The sequence below is a fragment of the Rhinatrema bivittatum genome, chromosome 10 (assembly GCF_901001135.1).
Source record: "Rhinatrema bivittatum chromosome 10, aRhiBiv1.1, whole genome shotgun sequence".
Lineage (NCBI taxonomy): Eukaryota > Metazoa > Chordata > Amphibia > Gymnophiona > Rhinatrematidae > Rhinatrema > Rhinatrema bivittatum.
In genome coordinates this window covers 75467066-75483301 of record NC_042624.1, presented here as the reverse complement: position 1 = coordinate 75483301, position 16236 = coordinate 75467066, and the positions used below count along the sequence as shown (strand labels likewise).

Genomic DNA, 16236 nt, shown 5'->3' with positions numbered 1-16236 from the left:
CCTTTAAAAGGGCAAAGCTCCCAACTGAGACTTGGATGAAATGTCGGCCAACCAATTCCTCAACCAGAGGAGTCTCTGGGCCTAAATCGCTAACATCTTAGTTCTGGAGAAAGTCCTGATGAGAGCTACTATGGCTTCCAGCCGCTCCACCTGTTTTGTCTCAGATTCAGACAAGGACCATCAGCTTGCAACTGCTGCACCAAGCATAATCCAGCCCACAACGAACTGCTACACACAGCAGCTCAGACACCAAGGGAAGACACCTCAAATCTTCTTGAGGTGCACCTCCATTTTCCTATCTGAAGGTCCTTTAGAGCCTTAGAAACAGCAACCGGAATGGTTGTCTTCTTATTAACAGCTGAAACAGATGCATCTACCTTCAGAAGCTCAAGTGTATCCTCTGGCAAAGGATACAACTTATCCATGGCTCTGCTGAACTTTAGGCCTGTTTCAGGAGAATCCCACTACTTAAACAACAACATGCTGACCGACTTGTGAAAAGGAAAAACCTTGTTGGACCCCGGAGGCCAAACATAACCGGGTCCACTGCTCCCAATTCAGATTTCTCTCGCAGGACCTCCTTACCCAGTTCTTCCAAGACAGTGGGTATCAGAGGACCCAGCTCCTCCTTGTGGAACAACCATACCACCTTAAGATCATTGCTGTCTGGGTTCTTCGACAATGCCTGATCCAGGTCCTTATCCTCCAAATATGGATTTGACCCAAGAGGGTCTTGCGCTTGCTGATCATCTGCTTCTGAAGTTTTGGAAGAGCTCTCCGGGTGAGTCAGTGCCGGGGCCCCTAGGACTCGCCTGACCCTTATGGTCCCCACAGCCCCGGAGGGCCTGGGTCTTTTTGCCGGCCTCAACAAAGCCCCCTGCTCATCCCTGCACTGTGCGGCCTTCCTGGCCTTATAAGCTTTATGTAATAAAAGAACAAAATCTGAGGAAAAAGTAGAAGAGGCATCTGAGTCCTCCTGGGAGTCCTCCTCACATATTGAAAGGGGCCCCTCAGTGTCTTGACCTCCCCCAGAGGTCTTCCCCACCAGAGATAAAGGAGGAGGGAAATCGCCATCCCCTTTCGCAGCACACAAGGCAGCCCTAAATGTGGACAAGATGGCCACCGTTCCTGCACTTAGCGGGATGGGATCGTCTACGGGCTGCCTCGCTGGCGAGAGCCTTCCAGGCTCATGATGCCTGGCCGATTTATTCACCTTCCATGCTCCCTGAAATGCCCTCTCTGTCAGAGAGGCACGGGAATACTTGCCATCATGCAAGAGACGTGCACACATGTCCCCACAAGACGCATCACGTGGCATGAAATCCGGCACTGGGCAGAGACAACAGAAAAGCTGCTGGAGGAAAAGGGAATAAAAGCTGAGCCACCTGATCGCTTGAGCAGAAGAGCTGGGGTAAAAAGGTGCTGACCCACAGCAACCCCTATTCACTCTCTTTGCTTAACTTTTTTTTTTTTTTTTTTTTTTAAACTCACACTGCAGGCTTTGCACTTCCACCATCTGCTGGAGACAGAGAAATACTGAGGGACTGCAGTTGGCACCTCGTGTTAAGTGGTAGTGTCAGTAAAACTTTGTCTCCATCTGCTGGAGGGGAGGCAAAACCAGGAGTCTGGACTATTCTGGGTACATACAGGGAATGCTGTTTACCCTTTTCAAATTGAGGATAGGTCTGTAGGAACTGTCCTTAGGACCACCAAGTAAATGGAGTACCAACCATGCCCCATGCTTCATATGTAGCTGGAATCATTATTTGCCAGCAGTAAGAAAAGCCATCCTCCCAGTGGGTAAAACATATGAGAGACCATATAGGCCTCGAGAACTGAAGGGGCAAGAATTAGGTTGCAACCGTAAAGATATTTGGGACCACTCCTGATAAAACTGCTGAAGATGAATGCTTACATGCACCCCCCCCCCCCAAAGAGGGAGCTCCATTACAATATGGTCAGAAGCTATGAAAAATACTGCAGGCCCAAAGATAAGGATGGTTTTGATGGCCGACAGACCCTGCTCCTAAACCATTTCAAAGATGTCACCTCCCCCCCCATCCACTGGAGACTTACCCTTCTTGGTCGCTTGCTTCAGTAGAAGGTGAAATTACTTCTTAACTAATCATTTCCTTTCCTCGAAGTAGGGCAAGCCAGTCCACCCCAATGGGTTGCGCACTCCAACCAGCCAGATGGAGAAGAACAATTTGCTGATGTCCCTCTCCTATAGCTCACTACAGACATCAGCCGGCCAGTATTTCTCAGTCTCCAGCAGATGGTGGACATGCATTCTTGCTTGTAGACTTTGGCCTGCCAGGAATGAACAGGCTGTCCTGACCTCCTGAGGTGATAGCATTTGCTCCCTCCCTCAGTTGACTGATAGGTCAGGTCAGGTCAGGAGTGAGGTGAAGGCTGGTGCCCCAAGCCCTTCTCCTGACAGTTCTTGTAGAGAGAGGGTGCGGCAGGGTAAGGGAGCCTTGGGCTTGACTGGATGAAGAGGGAAGGGTCTAATCTTCTCACCACTATTTTCTGTTTTTTTGGGTTTTTTTTAAAGCTTTCATAAGCCAGGAATGGGGAAGGGAGCGGAGGGAAGACAACTTCAAGCAGAAGCTCCTCCTGGGCCAAAAATGAACTCCCATCCTTTAAGTTCCAACAAAACCCCTCTGGGACTGACAACCTTTTCCCCGGGCTCAATGGGATGGTAACTTTGAAACGAGCGCACTGGTGTGTGTGTAAGTGTAGTTAGGCTGGAATTTTAAAGCGTCCATGCAATTGCACCTGTACTTTCAAAAACATACTCCAGGCGCATGTATGTGCATTCCTAATTTTAAGTGGTTACAGGAGCAAATATAAATTGCGTATCTTCCTTAAGAATTTATTGGCTTTAACGCATGCAGATAAGCAGGATTTTACAAGAGCGCGTGAAGGAAATAGCCAGTTTGCAAAGTCTACCTCTACATTATCCAAACCCCTCTGGTTCTTCAGCCTGCACAACCCCCTATTTTCCCCAGACTCTTCACCTTGTAGTTTTTGGCCTAAAAACAAGTTTCTTCAGACTTACACCTCATCAAGAGCAGAAGTAAATATGCGCGATTAACAGCCCGCCGCGTGCTTGCGGACACCAAATTTAAAATACGTACTTACTTGTGTATATTTTGGCCCCACCCTGGAACATCCCAACACACCCTGACTCTGCCCCTTTTCCTCATATAACTGAGCCATTTTAAAATAGGAGTTGCTCGTACTCTGCCCAGATACTCTTGTATATGGGCCTTGTAATCAAGCAACTCTTTGAAAATTCACCCCTTAACTGGGTAACCTGGCCACAGTTCACTGATAATGAAGCAGAAAGGGCCAGCAAATACAAAACTGCCCAAACATTCTCCACCAGGCTGGGCAAAGTCAGTCAAGTTCTTGCTGCACCAAACCAGTATGTCCTGCCACCTGCTGGAGACAGAGAATACTGCTTCATGCTGGAACTGCACCATGACAACTACCAGTGATGATGTCACAGAGAAAGGTGTGTCCTCCCTTTCCATCTGCTAAGCAGGATGAGAAAACCCACACATCTGGTCTAGTGTAGCACTATAAGGAACCTTGGGTAAGCTAGATCTTTCCTCTTCCTATGCCCTGCAGTGTCAAGGAGGATATTTGAGTTATCTGGATCTTCCCACCTCCTGATTCATGCAGTTTCTCACCTCTGGTGGCGTTTCCGTGAGCTTACACACCATTTCCATGCCTCCCAGTTTCCAGTGTCCATCCTCACTCACAAAGATGGATGACAAACTAATGTTGTTATGGGCAAAGTTTCCCTACAATTGAAAACAAACAACACATCTCTTAAAAAAAAATAAATCATTTGTCAAGAACGAGTGTAAGCTGTGTAAATGAAATGCAGCCTGTAAGATTTTGATGAAATGAGAACAATTCCATGACCTCTATATAATGGCACTTTCTTTGGTGGGTCTGATGTGTGCTACTGCTGCCCACAAGATAGGCAAATGACTGGCAAAAAATGTGGCTTTACCCAAAATTCTACCTTCATTTATCATATGACCCTATATTCCAACTTAAGCATAATGTAAAGGCTCCAATTCAAACCTTTTGGTTCAGCAAGAATCCCCATAAATAAATAAAAATAATATATTTTGTATCTGGATTCAGCTCACGTCTTATCCCTAGTAGCTCAAGGCAAACGTGTGCAACAAAAGAAGCAGAATTCAGGTATCTAACAGGATGTATCTGCTTTTTGCAGGGCAGAAATATCTTCTGAGTCAGGATGCATAAGGTTTTGAATTTGGCATCGAGGGTACATCACATTCTTCATCACTAATCTTTATAACTGCTTCCTTCTCACAAGGATGTCTGCATACCAAATCTCCTAAAATTGCATACTGAGTCAGCAGTAATGGTGAATCACAAGCATCTCAGATATTTAAGAGGGTGATGCAATCAAAGAACCAATATAAGCTGTGGCTTGGACTAACAGTGTGACAGCAGAGATGGGCGTTTTGGTTGCTGCATAAAGCTTATGCCGCCTGTGTTTAAATGCCTGCTGTACATACAGTATTATGCATTTGATTGCAAAAAGTGTTACATAAGAGAACTAAATAAATAAACCAAAGCCTCTGGATGTGAAGGACCTAGTAAAGAGGTTGACTGTCTTCCTCTGACGATGTCACACATATAATGAGAAAGGAGAAGGACTGAGGTATTTACGAGAAGATGACTGTCCTCCGACGATGCACTCACTCTTGCAGGGGAGATGGGTGGGGGAAGGTAGAGAAATGAGATATGACAGCGCGACTATCTTCCTCTCTGGGGGTATCACAAGGAAGTGATGCAGTCACTGACCGATTATCACCTTTTGCTGCAACAGTTGAAAGAGAGCACCAAAATGCTACCCACAACCTCAGATTGCTTTGCAAGAGGGCAGGGATTAGAGAGAGAGAGAGAGAGAGAGAGTACAGCTGCAAGATTACAAAAAGAGATGATGGAGGGGAAAACAAACAAAAGTGGAGGAAAAAATGAAAAGAGACAGGTAAGAGGAGAGTGGGGAGAGGTAAGAGAGGGGGAGGGAGAAGAATTGAAGTAGGGACAAGCAGAGGTAGAGAGGGAATCTTGGAGAACAAATAGATAGCATTTGAAATGTTTTCAGGGCAATGGCTGAGAGAGGGGAAGGTACAGCCATTGTTCTCTCAGTGGCACTACACTAAACAAATGGAGGTGTGACAGTGACCAGTAACCTACTCCACACATTGGCTGGATTGCCTGAAAACAGCCTGCCCAAGCATTCAGCAAAGTGTCTATTTTCTTTCAGCCTCTGTTCCTTCAAAGTTATCACAATTCCACATTGCTGAAGCACCAGGATCACTGTACAGCAGAAATAAGCTCCATGCAGCAACCAAAACAATCCTTCTCTGTTGTCTCGTTATACTACTAGTACTAGTCAAAGCCGAAAGAGCTCCAGTCCCCTCCTTACAGATCTTCAGAGAGACAGCTGTATTAGTCTGGTGTGGCAAAAATGACAAGAGGCAGATGGCACCTTATATAGACTAACCAATTTATTGAGGTATGAGCTTTTGAGGACAGAGTCCTATAAGGTACCATCTGCCTCTTGTCATTTTTGCAGGCCTTTTACAGGGATATCCCTACTTGGTAGCTCTACCATGATCCAGCTACAACCAAACCCTTGCTTCATTGGCTGCTCTCTGCCTCCTTTACAATTTCCTCCCCTAGAGAGACTCAGTTCTCTCTATATAAATCTCTAATTAGCCTCACCTGGATCTCCCAAATTCATGTCACGTTCCTCTGCCATCAGTTCTTTATTCCCGACAGGCTTTAGGTTAAATCTCCATGGAACTACAATTCCCAGGAGCCTTCATTCTCTGCCCCTCTTCTTAAAGCAGCCGTACCTCTTTTCTCTGCTTCTTTTTCTTTTCTGAGGTTTTCTATACAGACCCTCTGTGTCTCTAGCTAGCTACTTTTTTATCATCTCTGGATGGTTTCCAGTCCTGGTGTAAGATGTGTTCGCTCAGTTGCACTACAGACTTATTCACCACATCTCAGGAAGCAAGAATGTTTTTTTTTTAGGGTGGGAGAAGAGGAAGGGGAACTGAATCTACACAGTTTGTGCAAATAGAATTTCAGCAGTCACTAGTAGATTGTTGGTGGAGTTAATGAGGATTGTATATGCTCCCATAGTCAGTCCTACTGATCTAGACCCACTCTCGTGCTTCAATGGGCCCCTCTTTCATAAAGGTGCTCTGCTCAAATATCTGTAAATGGCAAGGGCCTCATTTCTGCTAAGGGACTTAAACGAACTCTGGGGTCAGAGGGAGGGAATCATAAGAAAACAAATGAAGGGGAAGGCAGAGTCAAGAAGAGAATGCAAGAGGGGTTTGGGGAGGAATCAGAAGGGTATTGTGCAGGAGGAGGTCTGGATCAGAAAGTGTTAGAGACAACAGGATGGGGAGGCAGGTGAGAGGTGACAAATCACTGGAGGTGCTATGGGGAAGGGACAGTATTAGGAGGGGAGAAGCAAGTTCCTGGAGGAAAGGTTTGTAACACATAACTAGCCAGGAAGACAAAGGAAAGCTCTTGCTAACCCTGGGACCAACAGGAAATAGATTTATTTAAGGGGATTTGCTGGGTACTTATGACTCAGACTGATCACTGTTGGAGAGAAGATGCTGGGCTTGATGGACCTTGGTCTGACCCAATATAGCACTGTCTTATGCAAGCAGAAAGGTAGGATGGGAAAAAAACAGAGAGGTCAGAGGAGTCTAAGATGGATTGAGAGGTAGGGAAAAAAATACATCAGAAAGAAATTCAGAAATCAAAGTTAACATGAGGGCTATGAGTATGTATATACTTCTGATATACAAATTAAAAATAAAACACTAATCATAGGAAAAAAAAAAGTCTGGAACTTTGCTAATGGATGTATGCTGGTGGGAAAAAAAGCCTTTTTCCTATGACTTCAGTAACATGGAACTGGGTACCCCTTTTTATTTACTCCCATAGCCAGTCCTCTTTCATGCTGGTACTCTGAGTAAGCACCTGTGATGTGTCAATAAACCTGTGGTGCCTATTTGAAACAGGTTGGTAAGACAGCTGCACCCTCTCTTATATTTAAAGGTTCTTAAAACAGTAATTTATGCATTTAATTCACAAATCAATTACTGCAATGATCTATATACTGGCCCACCTGCTAAGACCATTTACAGGCTACAGAACAGTGGGTGAGGAAGTTCAATGACATCCAGCACTGTACCACTGCTTCATAATTTACACTTGTTCTGGGTTCAGACCACAAACACTGGACTTTTACCTGGGGGGCTCCAATCTCATGGGCTTAGCCAATGGAAAAATACCCTCACTGACCTCATCAGAAATGGGACTACCTGAGGGCTCACCTGTAAACAGAATTATCTTGAAAGCTTGCCCACTGTATACACACTCAAGTCCATATACTGTGGTTATAAGAACATTATAGCAAGTTTGAGATATTGTTAAGCAAAAGGATGACAGAACAGAGATTAAATAAAAGACAAATACAAAAGAGTTGATTGCATATATATACACACACATACATATACACACACACACACAAACATGTATGTATATACATGTACACTCATATAAAGATACAGAACTTACGTTCCTAATTATGTTGAAAACAAGGGCTCAAGAAATGTGTCTGTCTTGCCATCTCTGGAAGTCTGATGTCTGTGTTGATTGCTTCCCTTATAGCTTGGTTTACTTTTATAATGCAGAAATTACTTACCTGATAATTTCGTTTTCCTTAGTGTAGACAGATGGACTCAGGACCAATGGGTATAGTGTGCTCCTGACAGCAGTTGGAGACTGAGTCAGATTTCAATCTGATGTCAGCACTACATATACCCCTGCAGGAAGCAATTGTGGATATATGTGTGTTTGAATAAATTGATTAACTTGGGTAACTTGAACTGGTTGACGTGAATTTTAGCTGGAGACCGCCAGTGCACTCAACCGAGAAATGCCGACACCCGGTAACTATGGGTGTCCTAACTAGAGGTAAAGCGTGGCTTACCCGTGCTTGTCTTGCTCTTGGGGATTGTCATCCGAGGTTTCCATATTTTGAGGCAGCCGTGGGCGGGATACTGAGTCCATCTGTCTACACTAAGGAAAACAAAATTATCAGTTAAGTAATTTCTCTATTTCCTAGCATGCAGCACGCATGCCCACGCCATTAGGGGGTCTATTTCCAGGGACACCTGTTGGCTTCTGGTTCCTCCCTGTTGTGGCATTGTCCGACATGACTCAGACAGATTCGCCCTGAAGTCTGTGACTGAAGCGTAGGCAGGCTAGTCTGACTGCCCGGGCTTCCAGACGGTCGATGTTCCATCCCGACTCTTCCTTGACCCATTGTCCCTGGGCCGTCAGTTCCTGACAGTGGGCTCCCCAACTTCGTAGGCTCGCATCCATGGTAAGCAAGACCCAGGTCAGTGGGGATAGCCTTACTCCCTTGCTCAGGGGGTCTTCTTGTAGCCACCATAGGAACTGGATCCGCCTCCGCCGGTAACTGGAGGCGGACGGTGTAGTCCTGGGAAATCAGGTTCCAACGTGACAGTAGGGAACGTTGTAGTGGTCTCATGTGGGCCCATGGTATGATTTCTAGGGTTGAATAGCTAGTGGTTAGAGCAGTGTGCTACGAACCACGAGACCAGGGTTCGAGTCCTGCTGTCGCTCCTTGTGACCTTGGGCAAGTCATTTTACCCTCCATTGCCTCAGATACAAACTTAGATTGTAAGCCCTCTGGGGATAGGGAAATACCTACAGGAGCTATCGTAAAACCAATTTTAAAAAAGAAAAACAGTGACCCACTGAACCTGAGTAACTGCAGACCAGTATCGAACCTACCCTTAATTGCAAAATTAATAGAAAAAACTATACAAAAGCAACTAGCAGAACACCTAGATAACAATAACATCCTATATTCTTCACAACATGGCTTTCAAAAACAGTATAGCACAGAGACACTTCTGCTGGCACTGACAGATAACATTATGAGGGGATTCGATAACGGTAAACATTACATTCTAGTGATGCTTGACCTGTCAGCAGCCTTTGACACTGTAAATCATGACATACTTTTGAATAGACTAGAAGAAATAGGTTTAAATAACAAAACAATCAAGTGGTTTAGATCATATCTCAGTAACAGATATTTTCAAGTACAAATTAAAGACGCTATATCAGAGAAAATAAACCTTCAAACAGGAATACCACAGGGATCCGTCGTTTCTTCTGCCACACTTTTCAACTATTGCCACCTGCTAGCTGGTCTGGGAATCACACACTATATATATACGCTGATGATATTCAATTAATTTTACCCATTGACGATACTATTGAGAAAACATTAAACATAGCCAACATGTATCTAGATATCATCAAACAGCTACTAAACCAAATGGAATTAGTAATTAATATAGAGAAGACAGTATTCCTACACTTAGAACAAAAAAATATGGAAATCAAACAAAGCCCAATCACACTCAAAAACAACCAACAAATATTACTAGCATAGAAAGTACGGAATCTAGGCGTAATAATTGACACAGAACTAAGCTTAAAACAACATATCTATCTAAAAGTAAAGGAAGGATACGCTAAACTCATGGTCCTCGGAAGACTTAAACCACTCCTAACTACTGCTAACTTTCGATCAGTACTACAAGCGTTGATATTTGCAAGCACTGATTATTGTAATGCACTTCTACTAGGTCTACCATACACCTCACTAAGACCACTGCAGGTTTTGCAAAACACAGCTGCAAGAGTTTTAACTGGCAAAAGAAAAAGAGAACACATCACGGAAACACTGGCTGAAAAACACTGGCTTCCCATTGAACAAAGAATTCAATACAAAACACTGTGCACCATACATAAGTTAATATATAACGAAAACGCAGACTGGTTAAATACAGCCCTTCGAGTACACGTCCCTAACAGAAACCTAAGATCAGCAAATAAAGCACTCCTATCTATTCCATCAGTCAAAACGGCAAGACTAACACAAGTAAGAGAGAGGGCGCTATCATTGTCAGGACCCATACTATGGAACTCCATGCCCTTGGATTTAAGATTACAAAGAGACAGCAAAACCTTTAAAAAAAGTTTAAAAACCTGGCTCTTTAAACAAGCTTTTCAAAAAGAGAAGGGAGAATAGAAGCCAGGGATGGGCAAAGCATGAACAATTAAACAACCCCACACACGGCAGAATTCACTAAGTGTGTAGTTTTTAATAGATAGCGCAGCATCACTAAAGGACAAGTTACAATTATAAAGTTAGTTCTGTACTTAAAACTGAGATAGGAAATCCTTCGGTCTCAGTCTCACTCTGTTTCCTTTCGGTTGGGAATCCCGGGGTAAGATGCCAGTCAGTGCCCTGACGCAAGTACCATCTTCCCACCTGCTGTACGTGATTGGATGCCAAGCCGGAAGGGGCCCTATAAGATCAGGCCATCGGCGGCGCACAGCCGATGCCGGCGCGCCGCCTAAGGGGCGCGCGCCAGTCAGGCTTTGCCTGACTTCGCCTGGACTTGTCTGGATTTCTATGTTTCAATTAGAAGCTTTTCTTGATATCGTATCTCATTCTCCATTTGGGGGACAAAGATAGACAGACATCTCAAGCTAAGTACTTTTTCTTCTTTGATTATATGTTAAAGTCATAGCATGCCCCACTCGGCCCGGAAACGCAGGGCAAAGGAGAGGCTTGCTATTGAATCCGACTTAGCGAGTCCGGTGTTGGGCCCTATGGATGCCCACGTCAGAAGGGGTGCCTTAATGCCGGGTGATAATTCACTTGAGGGCTTGCAGGAAGACACAGCAAACCCTCGTGAACTGGAGATCTCATTATCCCCGAACTATAGAGCCCCCCACTGTGAATCCAGCAAATTTGAGAACTGGTCCAAATAAAGAACTGTCCGCGCCGCTTGGGAACAGCGGCGAATTGGAAGGCGATTCAGGAACAGCTTTGGACCTAAGAGCTGTACAAACTAGTTTTACTAGTGCCACAGGGGGGAAGGTCGATGAGGAACTGTTATCATCCCAAGGACTTGGTATAGATAGAAAAAAAATTGAATTATTGCCAATTGTGCGACCGCCAAATTTCTCCTTGGAAATTATTTGGGAAACTTTGGTAACTTTAAATAAGAATGTATCACTGCAATTATCACCAATAGTTAAAACCATAGAAAAAATAGAGTTGAAAGTTAATAAGATAACTATTGATGATAAATTAAGGGACCAATCTATTGAAAATAATTCTGAGGAATTAAAAAAGCTGAGAAATTTAAATGAATCTGTTATAAAAGAAAATCAATATCTTACCAGAAAGATGGAAAATATTGAAAATCAAATGAGAAGTAAAAATTTGAGATTAGTAATCTTTCCCAAAATATTAAACTTCTCAGCTAAAGAAATGTGGAATAGGTTTGCACTGGAATTTCTTAAAATTCCCCAACAAGCTCTTCCCCCTTTAACTCAAGTATATTATATTCCTTCTTGGAAAGCTTCTCTGGATAAAGATCAAGCTTATCAATCAATTATGCCACTAAATGTAACAGAAATATTAGAATCTACTAGTTTAGAAATGGCACAACCTTCTACATTGTTAATTTCCTTCTTATTAACAACAGATAAAGAATGGGTACAGAAGTTATTCTTCAGAAATATAAAAGAAAAATTTTGCCAAATGGAGGTAAGGATGTTCCCAGATGTCACTAAAGAGACCCAAAAAAGGAGGAAAGAGTTTATTAGTTTAAGACCAGCAGTGTTAGCAATGGGAGCCTTGAATAAATGAAAGTATCCATGCAAGTGTTGCATTGAATATCAAAAGATCAAATATTGTTTTTTCCAACCGTCACAATTGAAAACTTTTATTTCCGAGAAAACTAACCTAGTTATGGGAGATACTAACCCTCAGTAAGACAATATGCTCTATGATTTATAGAAGGAAGGCTAACCTAGATTGTTCGTCATAATTTCAAAGTCTTTTTGTTACAGCTATGCCTTGTATATTCCTCACTCTTTGATCCCCCAATATAGTGGACTTAGAATAACTTGGAGAAAGAAATTAATGTTATTAATATTGGTAAAGTTTTCTTTTCTTATTGATTTCTTGTATACTCCATATATCTGTAACAAGTTTTATTTTGCTTGTTGTTTGTAAAAGTTTTGAGAAATAAATAAAAAAAAAAACAAAACCCCCCCCCACAAACTGAGATAGAGAGACATGGACATGATTCATCACATTTAACAACGAACATTGATCACAAACTATGTTACCGAACCTTATGGCACCTATGTAAATGGACAAATTGTAGTATCATTACTTTTATGTGCCTTAATGTAAACCGTTGTGACGGTTCCCACCAAATGACGGTATAGAAAAGATTTAAAATAAAATAAAAACCGATGTGATATCTCAGATCGAATGTCTGTATATAAAATAAATAAATAAATAAAAAAGAATAAATAAATGTCACGAGTCCGAGGACTTGTAGGTAGTCCGATACCATGGGGCGAGCACCGTTCAACAGTTTTCTCAACTGGTCTATCAATTTCCTTCTCCTTGTAGGGGGAAGAATGACCTTGTCCTGTTGGGTGTCGAACTGGACTTCCAGGTATTCTAGAGATTGGGAGGGCTGAAGACAGCTCTTGGTTGCGTTGACGACCCATCCGAGGTTCTCCAGGAGATTCTTGACTCTGGTGGTCGTCTGATGACTTTTCTCTGGAGATTTTGCCCTGATCAGCCAATCGTCCAGATATGGGTGAAAGAGGCTTCCTTCTTTCCTCAGTGTCTCCGCCACTACAGCCCCTCTGACATTTTGGTGAACGTCAGAGGGGCTGTAGCTAGCCAGAAGGGTAGCGCTCGGAACTGGTAGTGATGGTCCAGGATCGTGAAGCGTAGGAAGTACTGATGATTGTGATGGACCGGGATTTGCAGATAGGACTCTGACAGGTCCAGGGAGGTCAGAAATTCTCCCGGCTATACCACCCTTATGATCGAGCGTAGGGTTTCCATGCGGAAGTGTGGTACCCTCAGGTAGCGGTTGACAGACTTGAGGTCCAGTATGGGCCGGTACGTTCCCTCTTTCTTGGGGACACTAAAATAGATGGAATAGTGTCCAGTATTTCATTGGTGCACGGGCACCGGTGTTATAGCCTTTAAGGTGAGCAATTTGGTTAGTGTGGTTTCTACTGCCGTCCTCTTGGAGGGGAAATGGCATGGAGATTTTCACAAATTTGTCTGGAGGGATGCTATGGAAGTCCAGAAAGTATCCCTCTCAAATGATGGTTAGGACCCACTTGTCTGATGTTATCTCAACCCATCTTTGGTAGAATCGGGCAAGCCTGCTCCCTATGGCTTCTTCCTGTGGATGGGTCTGTTGATTCTCATTGTGGGGTGCGGCTGGGGCCTGGACCTGAGCTGGCTCCCATCTTGTTGTGTTTGTTCCGAAAGGACTGGCCCCTGCCTGAGGGGCGAGGTGCTTGGTATGTATTCTTGTATGGTCTGAAACGCTGCGATCCTCTGCCCTTAGGTAATTGGGGAGAGGGGCATTGGCTTCTTTTGTTCTTGTCCTCCGGTAGCTGAGGTACTGGGGATTCGCCCCATTTGTCGGTTAACTTCTCCAGTTCACTTCTGAACAGGAGGGTTCCTTTAAAAGGCAATCTCGTGAGTTTAGTCTTGGACGTCGCGTCGGCTGACCAGCTTCGCCTTCTGGCTGCCACAATGGATGAGACGCCCCTGGCTAAAGTGCGCACCAGATCAGAGGTCGCATCCGTGAGGAAGGATATTGCTGGTTCTAATGTTTCGACGAGCATGGTTGTGTTCCTGGCCTGTGACAAGCATGCGCGTGTCACAACAGCACAGTCGGCAGCGATTTGAGGTGACATAGCTGCTGCCTCAAATGACTGTTTAAGGATGGACTCCTGACGTCTGTCTTGGGCATCCTTGAGTGCTGTTCCTCCTTCGACTGGAATGGTGGTGCACTTTGTGACTGCATAGACAATGGCGTCCACTTTGGGAAACCCCAGGAGTTCTTTGACTGAGGGTTCCAGTGGATATAGGGCTTCTAGGGCCAGTCCTCCCTTGAAACTGGCCTCCGGGGCATTCCATTCCAGGTCGATCAGCTGTTGTATGGCTTGTAGCAATGGGAAATGGCGTGAGGCCTGATGGAGCCCCCGACCAGAAGAGGGTTTGTGTTTGTCTCTGCTGAGGCACTTGTGTCTGGGATGGACAGCTCCCTCAGGCTCCCGGTCTGGTAGTTCGTCTTTGGAGAAGAAATGCATCATGGTTCGGTATGGTTCCGTTCCTGGAGGGATTTCTCCTTCCTCCAGGGAGTCTTGGTCTTCCTCCGAGGTGTCCGTGACCCCTAAGGTTAGGCTTTTGTTTGGAGGAGGTACGTCTCTGGGAGGCCGAGAAGGGCCTGGGAGGTTTGGGTCCTCTAGTGGAGGCTGTGGCATCGGTGGTGCCGATTGCGCCTGGACGAAGGTTTGCAGACCTTTAAAGAATTCCACCCAGGAAAAGGTTCCTGGGTCTATATTGAACCCAGCAGCATTCCCTGAGGACCCTGTCTGGAGGGCCGAGCTGGGGATAGGGAGGTCCAGGGTACTATCGGTGGATCCGGATTCCTGTACTGGTTGGGGGGGGGGGGACCTTGCCCTGGTTCTCCCAGAGCCATCTCACACTGAAGGCACAGGGTAGTAGCCTCTTCATGCTGCGCAGCTCTTATGTGGCAGCTGGGCAGAGGGCTTGTGCTTTGGCTTTCTTGGCCGGTGGTGCCATGGTTTGTGCACAGAGGGGCGTTCAAACCAGGTCTGTGCGTTTATATGCATGCGCCGGGAGGCTTATATATGCGCTCCGGGTGCGCAGAGGGAGTGCTTGCAGGCCGGTATGTGTGCTTACGGGGATGCGCACTCCGCTGTGTTGCAGCCGAACTTGTGCACCCGGCGCAGTTGAGTGTGCCTGGCACCCTTGTGCGCCTCGCTATGTGCACGGCACCTATGTGCGCGCCGCTGTGCGCACACATATGTTGTGCACACAGCTCAGGCGGACAGTACGGCGATCAAGGGGGGGGAAATGGCGCCGGCGACCGCGCGATTAAGATGGCGACCCCCCTGGAGGGTCTCCACGTGGGAGGACCCTAGAGCCGGATCGGGGTCTAGCCTGGATGGGGCTGCTCAACCCGATAGGACAGATGCCGACGGGTGAGCCGTGTGGCTATCCGAGTCTCGGAGACCGGAGACTTAAGAAAATTTTCTACTTTACCTTGTCTTGGCGCTTCCCGGTCTTGTGCTGGGTGGTCTCCGGCTGCGGGGGAGGGGGGGGGGGGGGAAGAGGGAAATACCTTCACCGCCACGCTTGGTCTTGCACCCGCTGCCTCCTGTGGGCTAAGTCCACGCCGGGAACAGGCTGCCGGACTGAGGCTTACCTCCGAGGGATCTCGGAAATCACCTCAGGAATTCTTGACTGGGGGAGGGACCCTTAGGTATCACTGCAGGAGAGCGGGGCTCGTCTTGTAGAGGTAAGATTTTGAATTTTCTTTCTTCTTTGGTTTGGATTTCCTAACGCTGAGCAAGCATGTGTAGAGTCCCAAACTGCTAAGGAGACGGAGAAATACTGAAGAGCAGAGCTTCCTGCAGGGGTATATGTACTAGGGCTGATGTCAGATTGAAATCTGACTCCGTCTCCAACTGCTATCAGGAGCACACTATATCCATTGGTCCTGAGGCCATCTGCTACACACTAGAAAATGCTTTTATGAAATCTAACAAGAGAAATCTAACACTGGAAATTTAAGGCAGGAATGGGTCCCATTCCCTCTGTGTTTTTATCAATCACTTAAGCATTTGCATCTGTGAATCCTCAAAAGCAATAAATCGACAGCATGGTTAGCATATATAAGAACATAAGAAATGGCCATGTCAACATATTCATTTGCTCTCTCTGTGGGATATCATCCTTCTTATCTGACAGGTTTCAGCACATAATCATAGCAACAGTTGGGACAGCTCTAATCAGCATATATATGTGAGAGATACTTTCCTTCTGCCTTAAACATTTAGCAAAGAGGTCTTGTATCTTTAGTGTAAGGGTGGTAACGATTTTAAGGTCAGTGCTAAGTCCTGCCAAGGGCCACTGGTGTCACTAACCCCTTCTGATCTGAGTTGACAATCATT

The 16236-nt window shown here is 45.2% G+C and overlaps 1 protein-coding gene across 2 annotated transcripts in view; it reads right to left on the bottom strand.

Moving 5' to 3' along the window:
- SCYL3 (SCY1 like pseudokinase 3) overlaps positions 1-16236 on the bottom strand; it is a 57698-nt gene that overhangs the window by 38320 nt on the left and 3142 nt on the right. For both annotated transcript variants that reach the window (XM_029618132.1, XM_029618131.1), the window contains exon 3: positions 3699-3812. In XM_029618132.1, coding sequence (XP_029473992.1) covers positions 3699-3812 — 114 coding nt within the window. The remainder of the gene's footprint in view (positions 1-3698; positions 3813-16236) is intronic.